Consider the following 19,332-nt stretch of genomic DNA (forward strand, 5'->3'; position numbering starts at 1 on the left):
TTGTATCTTAGAAAACATTCAGCACATTCCTGTAGCCAGTACCTCTGTATCGTTCTTTTACAATTGAATTGCAAGCACTGTCGGGTGTGCCCGCAAATTAATTAGCCATTCACTTCAATGCAAAGTACGGCCACCGCTGCACTTAACATTGTGTGAACCGCTATTATTTCCAGACAAAATAATAGGCACGTACATTATTTTAACGCCGTTCTAAAGAAAATATAATAAACTAATGTGTTATTTAAAATAACAATGTGTGCATACAGCGGCGGCATTCCATTGGCTTCAAGGCAATGCTGCCCCTTCAATTCAATGCTGCCCTCAGCGTCCGTTCTTTGCATAAAAGCAACGTTGTGTAAACATAGCCATATTCTGTAATAAATAACTATTGTTTAAAAAACATGATCTTGTGTACTCCAGTGTGTTTTGGTTTTGTATAAACATCTAGTTGTTCGAAGCCGTAAGATAGTACTTAGAATATATCACACTTTCTTGTATTTACATAGATCTCCATGGTTACAGACTACAAACATACTCTGTGTTGTCTGGTCCTGCAGAGATGGTCCTCTCTTCTACCTGTCTACTACTTGCTAAGATACTAAATATAAGGCTACGTTCACACAGAGCGAAAGGGGCGTATTACGCGAGGAAATATTTCCGCCTGAAATCAACTGACGCTGAATTCCGAGCAGAATATAAGCAGAATGTAAGCAGAATCCCTGCGTATTCCGCTAGGAAAGTGTTCAGCTCGTAATCAGCTCTTGACAAATTCAGCGCGGAATACTCGAGGAATCCGCGCTGAATCCGCATGCATTCAGCGCTGAAATTCAGCGAGTATTTGGCGAGTAAACTAGACTATACCAGAATATTTACTAGAATCCTCCTCCCCCCTTTTTTCCCCATTTCTGCGCTGATTCAGCGCGTAATTTCCGTTTGTATTACGCTTGTATTCCGCGCTGAATACGCGCGTATTCCGCGCTGAAACAGAAAATCAGAGCCCCATTGGTTTGTATAGACTTCCGCTAGCGGAAGAATGAACATGTTCATTCTTCTGGCGGAAAGCAGATTAGTTCAGTGCGGAAATTCCACCGTGTGAACTGCAGAGCAGAATTTTCATTTAACACAATGGAAATTAGCTCTGCACCTATTTTAACAGCTGAAATTTCAGCGCTGATTCAGCACAGAAATTCAGCTGCTTTTGCTCTGTGTGAACGAACCCTAAGTTAGAAAAAAGCAGGGAGCTGTGTAAATTCTCTTGGACGTACTGTATAGGATTGAAAGCAACACTTACTATAGACCTCCACTGTGAAGTTAAAGGTTTCTTGTAGATTATGTTGACTATTGAAGACCAGTATCGTGTAAATCCCAGAATTATTTTCCTTTAGATTTCTTATAGTCAAGCTGTGTCTTTCTGGATTTGTTCTGTAACAGGTGCTGTTCTTTTCTATCATCTTTCCATCCTTATACCTGTGAACAGATATTTGTTTGGGAGGTTATTTTACATAGTTATAATAATAACCCACATAATAAACAGTGCCAGCCAGCTGCCGCTAACTCCCAGAGCTCCCTGTTTTATCTTTCTCTTTGCTTTTTATGTTCATAGTTTGTCGCATTGAATCTTTCCACTTAAGATAATTTGGCGGTCTGTGTATATATTTGCTAACGCTCTTCTCCTCATGTTCTCCTGTGGCCTAATCCTAGAGCAGCATTTCTGCAAAGTGATCTGACAAAAAAAAAGCAAAACAACCTCTCCCTAATCTAGCATGTGTATTTCTCTCTCTATTACAGTGTATGAGATGTGAGTTATGGATATAGCTTAGGCGGTACTGATCATTCCAATGCCTTTCTTAGCAGCCTTGTTGGATTCAAGTAAAGCCTTTGAATAGGCTATAGGAAGGTTGCTGCCTAAACCCATTACACTGCATTCTTATTTTCTGCGCATAAATATATTCACAAATTCATTTTTTTTGCAAATATTCGCATCAAGTCTGGGCCAGGAAAGGGGATGTAAAAGGGGTGCAGCCACACTCAGAGGGGTCCCGACCACTGCCCACCAGAAAAATGTCAAGCGCTCCGAGCTTGCGTAGGTCTCACTGCATGCAAACGGAGAGGCTCCGGATTTATGTAGAAGCATTGTGCATCCTGTGAGCCTCTGCGCCACAGGGACATTTTTTAAGCCTGGCACACAAAATGCCAGACTTCATAAATGTCCCTTATGTCCTTCCATTAAGGTATCGGTCCTGAGGCATCACAGTCCCACACCACTGAAATATCACCACTTTCACTTAGTATTATTAGGCAATGCTCTGACACTTGCAAAGGACATTTTACAACACGTTGGCCTTGTCCTTCAAACCTGATCTCCCTCTGTGTGGAGTAAAGAATGATCCTCAGAACGTCATATGAGCACCTGTGGGTGATGTCCATTCTATAATTTGAATGTTAACAAATATGAATACAAAGAAGCATTCTTTAAGAAGAGCTCATTTGTGTGTGTGCACTTACTAGCGTACTAGCGTTCCATAGCAATGATTCCCTTTGCTGCTCTCTCATTGAGCATGACCTCAGATCACACTAACAAGGTTTGCTAGCTTCTCCTGGGAATAGTCCCCATAACTTCAAGCCTTCTCATTCAGAGGCAACAACTTTCACTCCGTGGAGTTTTAGAGCCTAAAATATGCCCCCCCCCCCTTTCTGGGCCAATATAAGTGAACTATTGTTTGTTATCCCTGTCAGAATTTCTTTGGATCAGTTGTGTTCTTTTTCATACTGTGGCATTATAATAAATTACACTCATAATAAGATTAGATTTATAGCAATGTTTAGATAGACCTGTGCTATGTGTTATATTACCAGGTCAGGCATCATTCGGTATACATTTATATGTGAGATCTAGAAACTAGGAGAAAATACTGGCAATACTGTATAAAGCATATGTGACTGGTGAGGGAGGGACAAAGGCAAGGCTTTGTCTATTCCCCCTTTTTATGATGTTACAGGATGCTTTAGGTGGCTCATCTCAACTAGTTGCCTATAGACATAACGAGAGTATAAGTGGATATAGCTTATTTTGCCTAAATCCATCTGCGATCTAATGTTTATGCGACTGCCCCTCCAGCCAGGATAACACTTTTTAAAATGTTTAGCTTTTTTCCTTTCAATATAGTAAAGCATTAAAATTCTGGACTGTTTTTAGCTATTTTAATAATTTCTTTAAATAAAATACAAGAATGTTACAGAATGACTTACCAGGTACTTTGTGGTGGTGGAAACGCTTTAACTTTCACCGACAATTTCAGCTCACTTTCACCTTCCAATGCAACAATATGACTCTTTGGCAATGAACCTTCAATGTTCAAAAAAGGCTTTTCTAAAAAAACAAACAAGCAAAAAAGGTAAAAGGCTAATTTGTATACAATGTAAAGATAATCAGATACTATATACTAGTAAGCAGTAGAAAATTTATCCTTTATTAAGATGATCTATTCTGACTTTTCTTCATAGGCTGTGTTCCTGTCACTTATAAGAAATGTATGGTGTCTACAATACCTATGTCTAAAAGTACTGAAGAGAGAAGTTACAAAGAAAAAGTCTAAGGCTGGGTTTAAACTGCATTTTTGCAGTCTATTTAAGCTCAGTTAAGTGCAGTCTATTTTCAGTTTTTAAATAGTTACTTTAACGTACACAAAAAATGTGGTCAACCAAGTTTTTGTGTATGCTAAGAAAGAATAAAAAATTGGGTTTTGATCCATTTTTTTATATAATGGAAGTCAATGGAAAAACAGATCCAAATTGATCCAAACGAAGTGTGAACCTAGCCTTACAGTTCCTCCAATATCCAATAAATGTTAAATATAGTACTGAAGTCTAATAGAAACAGCAGGAGCAATATTAAGAGTAAGAGAAACAGACAGAGAGTGAGAGAGAGTGAGTGAGAGTGAGAGAGAAAGAGACACGCTCTTTATACTGTGAATATTTAATATGTATTTATGAATGTGTGTACATATACAGTGGTGCCTTGGATTACGAGCATAATTTGTTCTTGGACCATACTTGTAATCCAAATCTACTCTTAAACCAAAGCAAATTTTCCCATAGGAAATCATAGAAATGTAGACAATTGGTTCCACACCCCAAAAATAATGATTTATTATTCTGAATGACATGTAGAACACATTAAACAAACATTCAGAAAGAGTAGAACATGTGATATTATAAGTTACTGTACAGGAATGGAGAAGATGGGAAACACAAGGGCTGACAGAGACTGCAAGGAGCATGAAGGAATGAGCAGGGCAGATGTGGGCACAGTATAGCAGCACTCACTGTCCGGGGAGAGAGGGGTTACAGCTATGAAGAGATTACCTCCACAGTCCTGTCCCCTGATGCAAGCCCCAGCCTGAAGTGGATCTGCTATGATTTGGAAGGTGAGGGAGACTTCCTGGGTCAGAGTAGAGTGCTGTAGACCACCCTGTGCAGACCATGCCCCTCCCCCAGTACAGGGAGCTCTTAAACCAAAGCAATGCTCTTAAACCAAGTCACAATTTTGAAAAACTGTGAGCTCTTAAACCAAGTTACTCTTATCCAAGGTACCACTGTAAAGTTATATTCTGAAATCAGTGTAAATAGCAACTTGACACAATTTGTGTGGATAAAAAGGCATAAAAATTAAGTAAATAAGTTATTGTGAAGGCTCAGTATGTGATTGTATTAATAAATGAGGGCAATAAACTTCAGTAATAAGCAATTTTAAAGAGTAACCTAGTGAGTGCATTGCAGTGAGCATTTAATTTTCACAGGAGGAATTTTAATGAAGGAGAAAATCTAAGTGACAGAATAAAATCTATATAAAAAAAAATAAAATAACATCGTTGTCACTAAACTGGAGTGTTAGCAGAGAAGAGCAGCATTACTGCTGTAGTGTATCAGCCCCCTGACATCACTTTCACATAAACATTTTGGGTGGCAGAATCAATAAGGCAAGCCAATTCATGTTATTACAGTGATTTTTATCTTCCTTCCAGAAAAATGCCCTTCTGTTTGCTTTATTTTCCTAAATATATAAAATGGTGGCTACAGATTCCTCCGATATCAGTGAGAGGAATGCAGCCGCTCTGATTATTTGGTTTAGGACGGACTGTGGTAGATCAATAATGGAATGTAAAACTGTGTTATTATACATTCTGCTAATGGAGCAAGCACACCACCCACACTTATATTATCCACCAGGGAAAGACTGTATAACTATGACTTATATGGACTTTCCCATTGTATGTTTCCTATTTTATTCTTTTATTGCAGAAGAATGTAATTACCACTTAGATCCCTTGTTAAACCAATTCCAACTACATGCTCCAATGATCAATCTCAAATATTAAATGGTTTCTGAAGAGCAATACTGTTGGCTTCTGTATTTAAGGGTGGTCAACTATCCTTAAGGAGGTTTCCAGGCCAAATGTGTTGAGGCTAGAATAGTGTGAAAGAGCCATTTAAAAGGTACTTTTAAGGCCAGGGCTACACTGCTACAAGACTGAACTACTGAGTAATATCTTCAGTCTGCAAGGCTCAATGTGTTGCTTCAGACTGTAACTGTACCTCTATAGTTGAAATCATCCTTGTTGCAGTGAAGCCATGGCCTTAAAGGGGAACTATCAGTAGGTTAGTCAAATCTAACCTGCTGATAGTTCCCTGTTGCGCACCTGGCACAAGGACTAATGTATGTCGGGACCGTTCCTGTGGAGTATTAATGTAGTCCTCTGTCCGGTAAGGCCGTTTGGAGCACTGCTCCGAACTGCCTTGGCAGACAGACTACATTATACCTGACATACCTAGAGACAGAGACATACCTTCATTCTCAGCGCCCGTGCACAATAGGGAGCTATCAGCAGGTTAGCTTTGTCTAACCTGCTGATAGCTCCCCTTTAAGGGAGACCTACAAAAAGAAAATGAGCTCTTAAAGAGGTATCCCCTCTGGATATGTATAACATATCCACAGATTATGCTATACATATCCAATGAATGCAGGTCTCACCTCCTGGATGCACACCTAGGTTAAGATCTAGGACACCCAGATCCTCTCCAGTGTCCGAAAATGGGCAGTTTTACATAGTTTTCCGTGGAGGTTAATGTGGGTTATGTAAAACACTTAGCACTGCTGGCTACACTGTCTCCATAACTCGGGATTTATATATATGTATATAGTGTTGTAACTAGCTTAAGGCACTATACACTGTTTGCCCATTCATTTGTATGAGATATGCCATAAATGTCCAGATGAGAATAACCCTTTAAGGCCGGGTTTGCATACTGCAAAATGCCCTATCATTAAACAGTGCAAGAACCTATTCTATGCTGAGATAAGCAGGAGACATATCGCTAGAATTATCACTAGTATTACAGCCTTTCATGTAATCATATGTCAGCATAGCAAATAAACCAATACTTACCATGAACCGTTATTGAAATATTTTTGGCAACATGTGGATAGTTGTCATCCCTGCAAGTGTATACGCCACTGTGATTCTTTGTCACACGTTTTATCTCTAGGATTCTGTCTCCCACGTACCCGCTTTTTGATTCGTATAATTTTTTCTCAGAGTGCAGATGCTGAGGGGGATATAATAGATGTAGGTTAATGACCTTAACTTATAACCCTTAATAGCAATGGTACCTGATAAAGCTGTAAGCCTTGCCGGGGAGCAAGCAGGCATAAAGTTATTCCTGCTTTTTGTAGAAATAGTTACTGACCAAATCTAGGTTGAAAATACTGTGTATGAATCCAGCGCAGGGCTATGTTCATGCACAGTTTGGGTCCCCATTTTCCGCTTACACACAGATGTTTAGCATTGCTTTACTCAATTTTTCAGCCTTTTATGGTTTAAAAGGAGGCTCAAATGTTCTCAGGGTATTTGGGGCTTTTTGTGAGCTATAAATTGCTGGAAAATAGATCAATGCAAATAAGTGGTAATGCACACACTGGCCCAGGTTTATTAATCTGTGTGAGACAAAAATATCTCACCTTTTCTTTTTAGACAGATGGCAACCAATGTGATTGGGTACTAGCTGTCAGAGACAATAATCAGACACCTTTTCGTCTGTGTTTTTAAACAAATATTTAGCAAATATTTTTAAAAAAAAAATAGTAAAAAGACGGGACATAAAAACTGTGCACAAACATGGTCTTAGGGCCTTATTAAACGGAGAAATAATCTGCCGCATCAGATTATTGCTCTGTGTAATAACGACAACAATCAGTGAAGAAACGATTATCAGCTGATCATTGTCGTTTATACCTTACATGTAGTGGTGCATGGCTTATAACACAGGCCGATCAGGCCGAGAAGGGATGGTGCCACGGCCAGTGATTGTCTGAGCGGCCTGTCACTGAATAGACCAAGTCAGAAGCATCAGCGGTGAGCAAAGGATACAGACAAACCACTTCTGTGTTTTTCCTTTGTAAAATTACTGACCGAAGTAGGGCTCAAATAATCTGTACACACTTGGCCTTACAGGATACTTTAACACAGTAATCTTAACAACCCTATTTTTGCAGTAAAAAGCAAGGGCTGCATGGACATCGCTATATATTTAACTTGCAGTTAAAGGGACATGTGCAGAACCCAGGGGGCCTGCTTGGCCAACTAGTGCTACAAATGATGACAGCTCAGGGGTCCCACTGTATTGCAGGAGTGAGCAACAGGGGACCCTGATGCGGTGGGCCCCATAGCAGCTGCTATGGCTGCTACAAAGGTAGTTCCACTTCTGCCTTTAGGCTGTGTTCAACCACCACCTATTTTCAGCCATCTTTTAGGATGATTTGGAGGTCAAATAGTGGTCGTTCTTTGTATAATCATAGCCGGTATTATAAAATAACAGGCATTTTTTGGATTCAAAATAATAATAATTATAAGGCCAAAAAGGACAGTGTGTGAATATAGCCTAAAAATAAATGAATGAATAAAAAGCAAACACAGCAAAGTTACCTTTTTACCGCGCCACCAACTCAAAATCACCCTGGAATTAAAGGGGACTTCTCCAGTACAGGTCAGAGTAAGTGTTTCTCCAGCTAATAGAGTGGTCCTGTCAGCTTCGACACTTGTAATTTCTGTATGACCCGACACTGCAATAAAATATACAGTTAGATTAAGAAGTCATTATTAAACTTAATTTTGGCATTGTATATTTTTCTTTACATCAGTGATAAAGATTACCATGTATTACAGTATACAGTATAAGGCTATGTTCCCACAACGTATAAATAACGGCTATTATTTGGCACGCAATACAATGGTTGGTACTTTGAGTATCAAATAACGGGTGCTGTTTTAAATCAAAATTGCATTGAAATCTATGGACAACGGCTAGAAATAATAGACATAATCAGAAGTAAATATACTCAATTTGGAGGCAAAGCACACAGGAAGTGTATCTAGCCCAACGAGAACTAAATCACTGTGCACTCATATATTGTTAAGCATATGTCCATAAGGGACCCGGTCATTGTAGTCCTAAAACAGTGAGCGATTAGGTAAAAAAGTTATTTGCCAAACCTGGCACATACAAGGTCCTAAAAACACTTAGCAAGTAGCAATCTACTCCACATAGACAGCCCAAAACATCTAGAAATACAAATCTGTATAGGGCTATGTTCACACAACATCAAAAATATTAAAAAGGCGGCCGATTTTCTTATTTAAAATAACGTGCGTTTTTGCCGAGAGTTAACTGACTGCAATGCAATGCACTGGGAACACGGACGTCCAATGCACACAGCGTATTGAATAACGGACGTTTTTGCCGCGGGCGTCAAAATAATGAACATGATCATTATTTTCGGACGTCTTTTGCAAACAGCGGACGTTTTTTATTTGTAGTTCACACACCGTTTTTCTTTTGTCACCGTTCTCACTCCGTTTTTACTATTAAATTCAATGGAATTTTTAATTAAGCCACAGCCAAAGTCCAATAAGTAACCCCAAACTAGAATAATGTACAAACACCCGTCAGTGCACTAAGGGGAGGTCAGGCTGCTAAATAACGTCCGGTATTTTAGACTCAGACGTCATTTTAAACGGAGATGAAAAACGTTGTGTGAACATAGCCTAACACAGAAAAGTCTCTGGAGCACCCCTTTAAGATGTAAAAGATCCTAATCACACTTAAAAGTATTTTAATAAAATTAAGACAAAGAAGGTGTTTTCAACTAATACGGAGTCACTTGTGTGTGAGCTGCATGCAAATAGCTCAATGAGATGCTTAATCCTTGCCATTTAGTAAGCATCAAGTTCATCTTTTATTTCCTTACTTGTCATTCATTCTATTAGGAGTTTGGCTAGTGAAACTTGATAATTTACTCATGACTGTTCTTTCACCCAATTTAAAAGTGTTTAGTAGTGATGAGCGAATAGTGAGATATTCGAATATTCGATATTCGTACGGATATCCCACGAATATTCAATCGAATATTCGATCCCATTAAAGTCTATGGGAACAAGTATTCGATTAGTGAAAAACATCTATTTGACTATTTGGAGGGTAAAACCAGAAGCTGGGGGATTTGAACACTCAATATTTATTGAATATTTGCTCGATATTCATACGAATATCGAATATTCGAATATCTCTTCGATCGAACAGTATTCGCTCATCACTAGTGTTTAGTTATGGTGGAATAACACAACAAACAAGAGACACATAAGTCAGCACTTTACAGCACTTTTTTGGTCTAATTCATCTTTCAAAAAAATGTATATGCTGCCATATGTAATTGACTTTCTGTAATTGTCCTAGAAACATTTTAAGACATCTTCATTCAGAATTAGAACAAAAAATAATTTCTTACATTTATTCTTTGACATAGAAGTGAATGTTCTTTCATGCTCAGCTTAAAGGTATGTTCACCTGCTGTAAAAACAACAGCTGTTCCACACGAACGGCTATTGTTTAACGCTACCTACGGCCAGAATTAATGATCATTCACGTGGAACAGCCATTGCCTATACAGCAGGTGGACAAAGTCTTATTGTGTATTTTTTATTTTTATCAACTTTTCATTTTCTTCTTTTATTTGTACTAAGGCACACAAGAAAGTACTCACATAACCACTTATGAGGGGGCTACACATCACTGGGCTCGAGTGAAACACTGGCAACTAAAAAGTTTAAAGCAAGCCCATGCTCAGGTGTAAAGATGATATTTCAGACTTACCTATGTTTACCTTCCAGAACATGGTGTAATAACTTCTTCCTTTCACCTCGGTTTGACATTGTAATATTTCATTAAGACTGGGGTCAGGATTAAAAATTGTAAAGCCGATCTTCGGGTCCCACTCCATTCCACGCATATCTATCTTAGATTTATTTAGAAACTGGAGGGAAGATAATAAAGTTAACATTTTTACAAAATATATTTGGGTAAAGTTTCCAGAACATAAAGAACTTTAATTAAACAAGTGCCAAAACCTAGATTAAACTTTTTGAAAGCCTGATCCAGAGTGCTGTGGACCCAAGTCTGAGCTGACGGTTCACCTTTCAACAAGACAATGACCCTAAGCACACAGCCAAAGCAACACAGGAAGGGCTTAGAGACAACTCTGGGACAGTGAATGTCCTTTAGTAGCTCAGCCAGAGCCCTGACTTGAACCTAATTAAACATTTCTGTAACAACCTCAACATAGTTAGCTCCTGATGGTTCTCCTGACATGACACAGCTTGATAGGATGGCAGAAAATCCCCAAATCTAAGTGTGTAAACCTTGTTACATCATACCCAAGAAGACAGGAGACTGTAATCAATGCCAAATGAGCTCCTAATATTCTGTTGTTACTTTCTTATAGTTTTCTCAGAGGAAAACAAGATGTTTTTCTTTCATTATTTTTATTTAACCCCTTCAAGACCGAGCCTATTGATGCTTGGATGTTTGGGTCAAATTAACGCAATGTTCCTCCCCGCTTCTAAGAGCCATAGAGTTTTTATTTTTCCACTTACAAGGCTGGTTGGGGTGTCATTTTTTGGCGTTTAAGGGGTTAATGACAAGCAGCTGCGGGATCACAACTGCTTGTCATTATGCTGGGCTCCCGGGACACTGATGTGTGCAGGGCCACTCTCACTGCAGCAGTCCCGCACACATCAAACCCCCTTATAGTCAGGAACGTAAATGTACATTCCTACTGCACAGGGTATGTGCAGTAGGAACGTATATCTACGTATTGCTGACGTGAAGGGGTTAAGCATATTTTATCAATGTTGCAAGTAACAATAATATTGTTCATTACAGAATATTAATAGCCTTGGTTGTATGTAAGGTTATGTAGTAGTAAAAACGATTAGGCTATGTTCATACACTGTATAAACAATGGCCTTTCTGCATGAATGGCCATTGTTTAACGCTACCTATGGCCCGAATTAATGATCATGATCTGTGTTTACCAGGCCATCTGAGCGCTCACAGAGAGAAGGCAGTCATGTCATTGTACTGGCCGGAATTCCTGTGTTTATTCTATTTTTCCTAAACTAGCCCAAGTCAGAAAATCTGCCTTCAGGAGACTGGACCTGGATTTCTGGTAAGTTCAGCTTTGTTTTAACAACACAAAAAAACTAAAAAAATAAATAAAATGAATGTATATTGAAAACTTGCTTTATTTCACATCTACTGTTGATTTAGATTTTAAAAGTTATAATGACAGTAAAACTTTAAATACTGTAGCTATAGCACAGAGCACCTTTATAAAAAAACAACAAAAAAAAAAACAACACCTATGTAATCTTATAAGGTGGCAAAAGCTAAAATTTATTATAATACAAAACTACAGTCTTTGTTTTCAAGACAACCGCCTACAGTGATTGAGCTCTGTATCCCCATCACAGATATAGAGTGAAATAATACAAGTCTGGCTACCTTCATCCACCTCTAGGGGGAGTGCATGAGCTTAATGCATACTGGGTTATCATTGAATTCAACATATAAACAATATGCAGTTAACTCTGTAGCTCTTCCTACTCTTACTTACAAGCAGCTGTAATCCTGCCCTATAGGAACTAGTTTTCCACTAAACTGTTAATTCCGTAACTTGAGGGAAAATATTTCTTCTAACCAAACACGGCACTGTAGAATAATAATATAGACGCTATGCTTTAACATGGACAATACTCCTAGCCACAGATCTTTTAGTTACACATTGAAGCTCTTTCTATATCCTGTATAACAATAATTGGTCCCATATTTCCTTCATCCTATTCATGTCACTCAACATAGTTACTTCTGCTTAGTATTGAAAGAAAGGGAAGGGATGTATCATTAAATTCATGAAAGCATCCAAACCACAGGACTATTCCCATCAGAGATGTCACTCCCTCCTTGTCAACAAGATCGGTCTCTCATCTCCTTCATATGATTGCATGCAGCAATGTCCCTTCACCACTCAACTTCAGCCAACAAAAACATATATCACATTGTCTGTGGGGCCTGTTTTTAGTGATGTATAGTTATAGACTGTAATTGTGGTCTGTCCCAGGAATATAAAGACGTATTCAAGCTCTGCCATCATTTAAGACATATTGATGAAGATGTTTCATTTAGCATATTTATTAACCAAAAAACAAAAAAAAAAGTTTTGTATTAATGTCAGAAAATAGTCGGCAGTGCTTGGAATTTGCCTATTGATAAGTGATAACATAGCTGGCTGGAGTTCCAGGCGTTCACTTTATCTAAATGTGACCATATGAGTAATCTATGTTGGTGGCCAGTAATGATCTAAAAATCCTAGCGGCTGCACTAACGACAACTTCTGACCACTATATTGCTAACTCCTCTGTGCTGTTATATCCGAACACAGAATATGTTATACATATTGAGGCGTTAAAGAGGACCTGTCTACAGCAGTCTTACTTAGAGCTCTGCTTGGTGCTGTCCCTCTATTACTGTTCTTGCAAATGTATAAATAAATGGACAGCTGGGCACTACCATTTAAATTATCAAAGGGTTATGTCCTGTACACACACCCTTTTGACAAAAGGTGGCCATACGTATGTTGGCCAAACATTCTTTTGTTCACAATGGGAGTAAGCTGCAGCCAGAAAGCTTTAGCCCTGGCTTTTCCCTTTGAGAACAAAAGGGTCCATTGTTGAAAGTGTAAGTGTAAGATTAACTACATAATCTACAGCAGCCAGACTACTCTAGCGCCAGCTTATCCCTCTGAGAACAAAAGGGTCGGGGGTAAAAGTTCAGTATGCCAGACCCTTTTCTCTACTGACATCATGTCAGGAGTTTCCCATACACCTTATCATGTCAGCCAAATCAACTGTTGATGGGTTTAGACAACTTTAGTATAAGGTAAATGGGCACCTTAACAGTCAGTTATCGTTTTTATTAATATATTTCCATGGTGAATTACAGGGAATCTGCACAAGGCAGAATTTTTAGGAAAAGATACCCCAACTTTGTTGGTTTATGGGAATTTATGGGTATTTAATAAAATGGGCGTCAGGACTGGTGACAGCGAAGTGTATTCTCACATTTAGTTTTGTTCATTCTCTTAGTAATCTTACACTTTCTATTTAAACAATATGAGACAGAGGAGCAGTACAGTACTACTACATATAACATGATATTTACTGCATATAACATGATATACACCAGCGATCTGCACCATGTTTCTTCCCACTTGTTGCAAAACTTCTACAACTCCTTGCATGTTTTTTTTCACATCCTTCTGTCTCTGTAGTGATATCCTTAAAGAATAGGGCATCCAAAAGGAGCGTAAAACTTCTGGAACAAGTAGCTACAAATTCAAATGATTCCTCTCTGCCTGGTAATAAAACTATTCCTGTGAGAGTTCTTCTTACAGGTAGTGATTGTCAGCTTAAATTTGGACTTTCTATATTTACCATTGCTGAGTATTTCCCTGCCTGGGCTTCCTTTATGCACAGGAAGCCGACTGAATGTCTCCACACGACTCTATCATTTCCTCTTAAGACGTAGAATTGTAATTAGGATAAATCTTAAGGGGCAGCTTATATGCAGAGAATGGACACCGGGACTGTTACCATCAGCAAAGACAAATAAAATATGAGGCCTGAACTAATTACAGATAGATGTTATTTCTAACTTTCCGAGGCTACCTTAAATTACTGTGCGATGGAGATTGCGCCTGTCTGGAATTTGTAAATATTTGAATAGATTTTTCTTTTTAGATCACTATTAAGACAGATTTTAAAGAATACCCCTTACTTCGCAACTGCGGCAGGATACCCCAAAATTCTGCAGGTAGATGGTCCTCTCCTCACATAAGCCGTGGCACAGAATTCCCTGAATCGCCTTAGACTGCATTGTACGTGTATTAATATACAGTCTATGGCACTTCCGGGAGTTCCGTCCCACGGCTCATGTCAAAAGAGGACTACCTACTGCAGATTTTTTTTTTACATATCTTGCTGAAGTCGCAAAGTGAGAGGAATCCTATAAATTGAAGGTGATTAAATTTGAGATGGCTTATGGATGCCATGCCAATTGCAATGTATAAATATGGGGTATAAGTTCTTCTTATACCTAGGTCAGTAATCCTAACAAGGGGGCATCCTCGAAGTCTAGAGGAAAGAAGGTTTCACCATCATCACCGATGGGAATTCTTTACTGTAAGAGCATTGAAACTATAGAACTCCCTACCACATTAGTTGTGATGACTGGCAAGTTCAATGGGAATCTGAATGTCTTTTTTTCATTATACTATTTAAGTTATGTGTCCTAGGTTTCTGGAGGCTGCACATTGATCTGGTCATTTATTCTCATTGCCAGACATGGACTCGTGAATAAATGTTTCCACTAGTGTGAAACACTTAGCATCTGACTCATAAGCTTTTTTTCGCCTTTCTCTGGATCAACACCGTAGGGTTATACCTTGTGTGGAACCTCCAGACATGAGTAGAAAGCAGTAGAAGAAGTCACTACTGTTATTCTGGGAATGCATTTATCTAAGTATTTTATCACTTCAACCACTGCACCAGATCACAAAATTTGTAATTACTCAGCGTGAAATTCTTCTCGGGATTGCTTGCCAATTTCAACAGACTTTGCATGGCTGCCTTCAAGAAACATGCCCAAACTGTAATTAAACAATTTGAAACAGAAACAGAACTTCACGAGAATGTCACTTCAGGAAGAATTATGGTTTGTAAATTCTATCAAAACACAGTCAATGGAGAGAAAGCAAAAGCTCCACAAACTTTAACCTAGTGACTGCCTCCTATACAATACATCACAAATCCTCTTGGGTGCTATGGGAGCATCTGGTTAAACTATTGATGACTATGGACAATCTTATTTTCATATATATGTTGTCAAATATATCACCTTAGGACAAACCAACTAACGTGCAGCAATAGTATTATACAGCCAACGTACAATAAATCTTCACCAGGTATCGTGTCTAAAGCAAAGACATTTGTCTAGTACATAGTGTATATATATATATGGTTATGGTCTTAGGATAATAACTTCATGGCATTGAGCATCCATCAATGTCCAAAGGCGACCTAACATCTTTATTGCTCCCCTTTTAAAATCTTACTCCTTTAAATCATTCTCCTTTAAAGAGAACCCGTCATGTTTTTTAGTCTAAACCTATCATGCTGTAGGACTGTAAACAACATTCCACACATGCCCTATATAACAATGGCTCGAATTCATATAGAAAAGAAATAAATAAATTCTCTATTGCAGTACATACTCCGTGCAAATCATGTACCTGGCCTAATCGGGGTGTTCCTAAAGTCCCAGCATTTATCATGGGCAGCATGGTGGCTCAGTGGTTAGCACTGTAGCCTTGCAGCGCTGGGGTCCTGGGTTCATATCCCACCAAAAAGCAACATCTGCAAAGAGTTTGTATGTTCTCTCCGTGTTTGCGTGGGTTTCCTCCGGGTACTCCGGTTTCCTCCCACACCCAAAACATACAGATAGGTGGATTTAGATTGTGAGCCCTAATGGGGACAGGGAGCAATAATAATTGGCTAAACTATGTAAAGTGCTGCGGAATCTGTGTGCGCTATACAAATAAAAAAGCAAAAAAAAAAAACATGCTGATTCCTCTATGAGTTACATCCCTCTGAGTGTCTATTATTGGCATAACCAGTGCTGAAATCCAACACATGCTCTGTGCCATATTTCAGGCAGAATGAAGTGCATGTATGCAATCCTGTTAACAAATGCTACAGCATCATGTCATTGCTCAAGATAAAAAACAAGGGGCAGGTTTCCTTTAAGTAACAATCCTATGCTTTAAACAGGCAGTCCAAAGCTGCTTTCTTAAAGAAACAGCATCATGGACTTATATTAACAATGGTGACACCCAATAGACATTTAGTGGAAATGGAGGTAAGTCCACTCCTATCGCTCATTGGAGGCCATGTCCAAAGATGTCTTTGTTACTATTTTGGGAAATGGAGTAAACTGACAACTAGCATTAAGCTTCAACTTGTCAAAAGGGTGTGTCCCTACAGAAACTGACAGTGTTGGCCCTGATTGGACCGTTTCAGTGGAAGGGCATACTCCACTGACACCTAGCTTTACTATTATTCATTTTTTAGGGTAATAAAAGGAACAGCACACATTAGTAAAGAAAGGACACACCTGCATTGTAATTTTCAGGAGAATATGCATTTACTACAACAGGCATGTGAAAACAGATCAGCAGACCTACTTCTTCAGAGCAGTCTTCTATAGAAGAGCTCCCAGCTGTAACTAAAAGAAGTCCCCCAGAAAATATGTGCGTTCTATGCATTCAGCATTCAACAATGGAGTTAAAGGAAGGGACTTCCCTATAGGAGTGTACAGCTTAAACATTTCCAATTTACATAATTTTTTTTTGTAATCAATTAAAATTTTGTAAAGCAAAAGCTATACTTACCAGAAATCCAGGTCCAGTCTCCTGAAGGCAGCTTTTTAGCCTTGTGCTGGTTGAAAAAAAGACACAGAAAGTCCTGGATAATCCAATAATTGACGCCTTCTCTGTGAGTTTGCACATGACCGGGATTTCCTGCGTTTAGTCTCTTTTCATCAACCAGCAGAAGGCTAAAAGGCTACCTTCAGGAGACTGGACCTGGATTTCAAGTAAGTATAGCATTGTTTTAAAGCATGCTTTATTTCACATGACCTGTTGATTTAGATTTTGAAAGCTGTAACAGCAGTGCCCATTTGAAATTGGGTTGTTGCCTTCCCCCATTTTGTTCCCGCAGTGGGGACATAGCCTAAGAATCTGACAGGTTTAACTGCCTCATACGCTATGATAAATCTGAGACATTTGAAGACAGTCCATTTAAGTTTGCAGTGTGAATTGTCCAGATTTAGTAAATCTGAGCCACAATGTTAAACGTAGCAGTTACATCACAGGCTCTGCTATACATCTCTCATTATGACTGCCATATGCTCAGTAGACATTCACAGATTCCTTCCGAGTACCAGATGTGGAACACACATACAACCACAGTGAGTTATATACTTACATAATGTAAGGTTACTTTAAATTTTGGTGAGCTCACACGACAAGGGACGGTCAGTTCTTTTGTATTATCATCCATATGTGCAATACCAGGTGTAAGTGTGTTCATTTCTAGGAATGGCTGAGAATTATCTACAAGAAATAGAACAGGACAGCTCAAGATGTTCTTTGTTTTGTACATCTGTCACAGCATTAATATAATAACTCATATAATAGACATTCAGACATATACCAGTCCTGATGAATTATATGACAGTAAAGATGGTATATAAGGTGCTATCTGAAACTACAGGTGTACAATAAGAAAGCTAGACTGGCATGGTTTACTGAGTAAGGATGCTTAGCTTCAATGTAAAGTAAGACAACTAATAGGTGGTCTAATCATCTTAGGCAACCAGATCTACTGATGTTCTAAATTTATTGAACAACATGATTCACTAGTGCATTTTAAAACTCGTCTAAGTTTCTGCTGTGTAGTTATCAGTATTTCTGCCCCCAATTCCTCTTCTCTTGCATTCACCTGCTTTATAGACCAACACATATTTACCCAATTAACTCTATTTTATTACTGTATTTGCCCTGTCTGCTTTTATGCCTCTTTGACATGACCTGAAACTGAAGATAATGTTTGCCTTTAGTGTCACAGGATAAAAATCTAAAACTTACAAGTCAGAGAAGGCGTGCTCCGGCAACATGGAAAGCAGCCCCTACCTTGTAATAACAAACGTTATATAAATCATACGTGCCTTCTATTGTGCAAAGATCTTGGAAGGAAACCATGAGAGGAAATAAACAGACCTCAAGTGCTCATCACTATGTTGATGTTACCCCCTCTGTTGTTTTCTCTGCCCAAACCCATGTCCTGAGTGTAACAGCATTAATATTATTATTAATATTATTGTTGTGCAAGAATATGACTGTATCAGGGAGAAAAATAAAGTCACAGGTTGTAAGTTCATAGAGTGGTGTTGCAATGATTATTTTTAGGAATTTCTAAATTTAAAGATTAAAAAATGATGGAATATTTGCATATCCCATCCTATCCGTACTGGTTAATGTATTATAATGTATGTAACCATGTAGTTAAACCTGGAAGGGAACCACATTTCATGATGGCTGCAATCAGTTGTGAGATGGATACGTCACTGATGTGACCCTTTAGGCCCATAAATACACATCATGTATAATATATACATAATCATTTCTGTAGTGTACTAATTCCCAAGTTAGTGAATGGTGAAGAATCACAGGGGACATCACAAGCGTGCTGTGACTGCTCCTTAGTCATTTGTTTATAGTTTAAGTCAGGTAGATTTTATTAAGAAATTGGCAGAATAGCAGTGACAAACACCATATTTATTGCCTCTAGAGCCCTTGTCCATCACAGCTGAATTAAACATCCCCAGGTGTCAAGGAAAGTTGTAGAGGACAAGTACCCATTTAGGGTGTCAATCGACAAGTTGTCAAATTGATAGTTGCACTCGGCTTCAAACTTGTTGAAAGCATCTAAAAGATCTGAAGTAGTAAACAGAGGGACGTGGACATTCCAGTATCCAAGAACAATAACAACAAGGTCTTCTTCTAGTCTCATGTATAAAATAGTACAATTGTAAAAAGGCCACCTAGTGAGGCCACCAACGATTAGAATGCCTGAGGAGGAAAGCCTACACAACAAATCAGGGAAAGTTGAAACATATCACGGGGAGTATGTCTTCATGGTGTAATGGGTAGTTCAGTAACTAGCTAGATAAACTGAAAACAGCATGATCAAAGTGTTCTTTCCCCAATCATTACTTCAGGACTGATATAGAAAACTGCTCAAAAAGTACTCTTGACGACAAATA

At 38.6% G+C, this 19,332-nt stretch overlaps 1 protein-coding gene across 1 annotated transcript in view; it reads right to left on the reverse strand.

Annotated features, from left to right (window-relative positions):
- LOC138802860 (vascular endothelial growth factor receptor kdr-like) overlaps nt 1-19,332 on the reverse strand; it is a 138,081-nt gene that overhangs the window by 65,256 nt on the left and 53,493 nt on the right. Inside the window, exons 4-9 of the mRNA XM_069986569.1 lie at nt 17,493-17,620; nt 10,207-10,366; nt 7,983-8,119; nt 6,447-6,606; nt 3,250-3,370; nt 1,292-1,467 (exon numbers count right to left, since the gene is read on the reverse strand). Coding sequence (XP_069842670.1) covers nt 1,292-1,467; nt 3,250-3,370; nt 6,447-6,606; nt 7,983-8,119; nt 10,207-10,366; nt 17,493-17,620 — 882 coding nt within the window. The remainder of the gene's footprint in view (nt 1-1,291; nt 1,468-3,249; nt 3,371-6,446; nt 6,607-7,982; nt 8,120-10,206; nt 10,367-17,492; nt 17,621-19,332) is intronic.

Source organism: Dendropsophus ebraccatus, chromosome 10 (assembly GCF_027789765.1).
Source record: "Dendropsophus ebraccatus isolate aDenEbr1 chromosome 10, aDenEbr1.pat, whole genome shotgun sequence".
Lineage (NCBI taxonomy): Eukaryota > Metazoa > Chordata > Amphibia > Anura > Hylidae > Dendropsophus > Dendropsophus ebraccatus.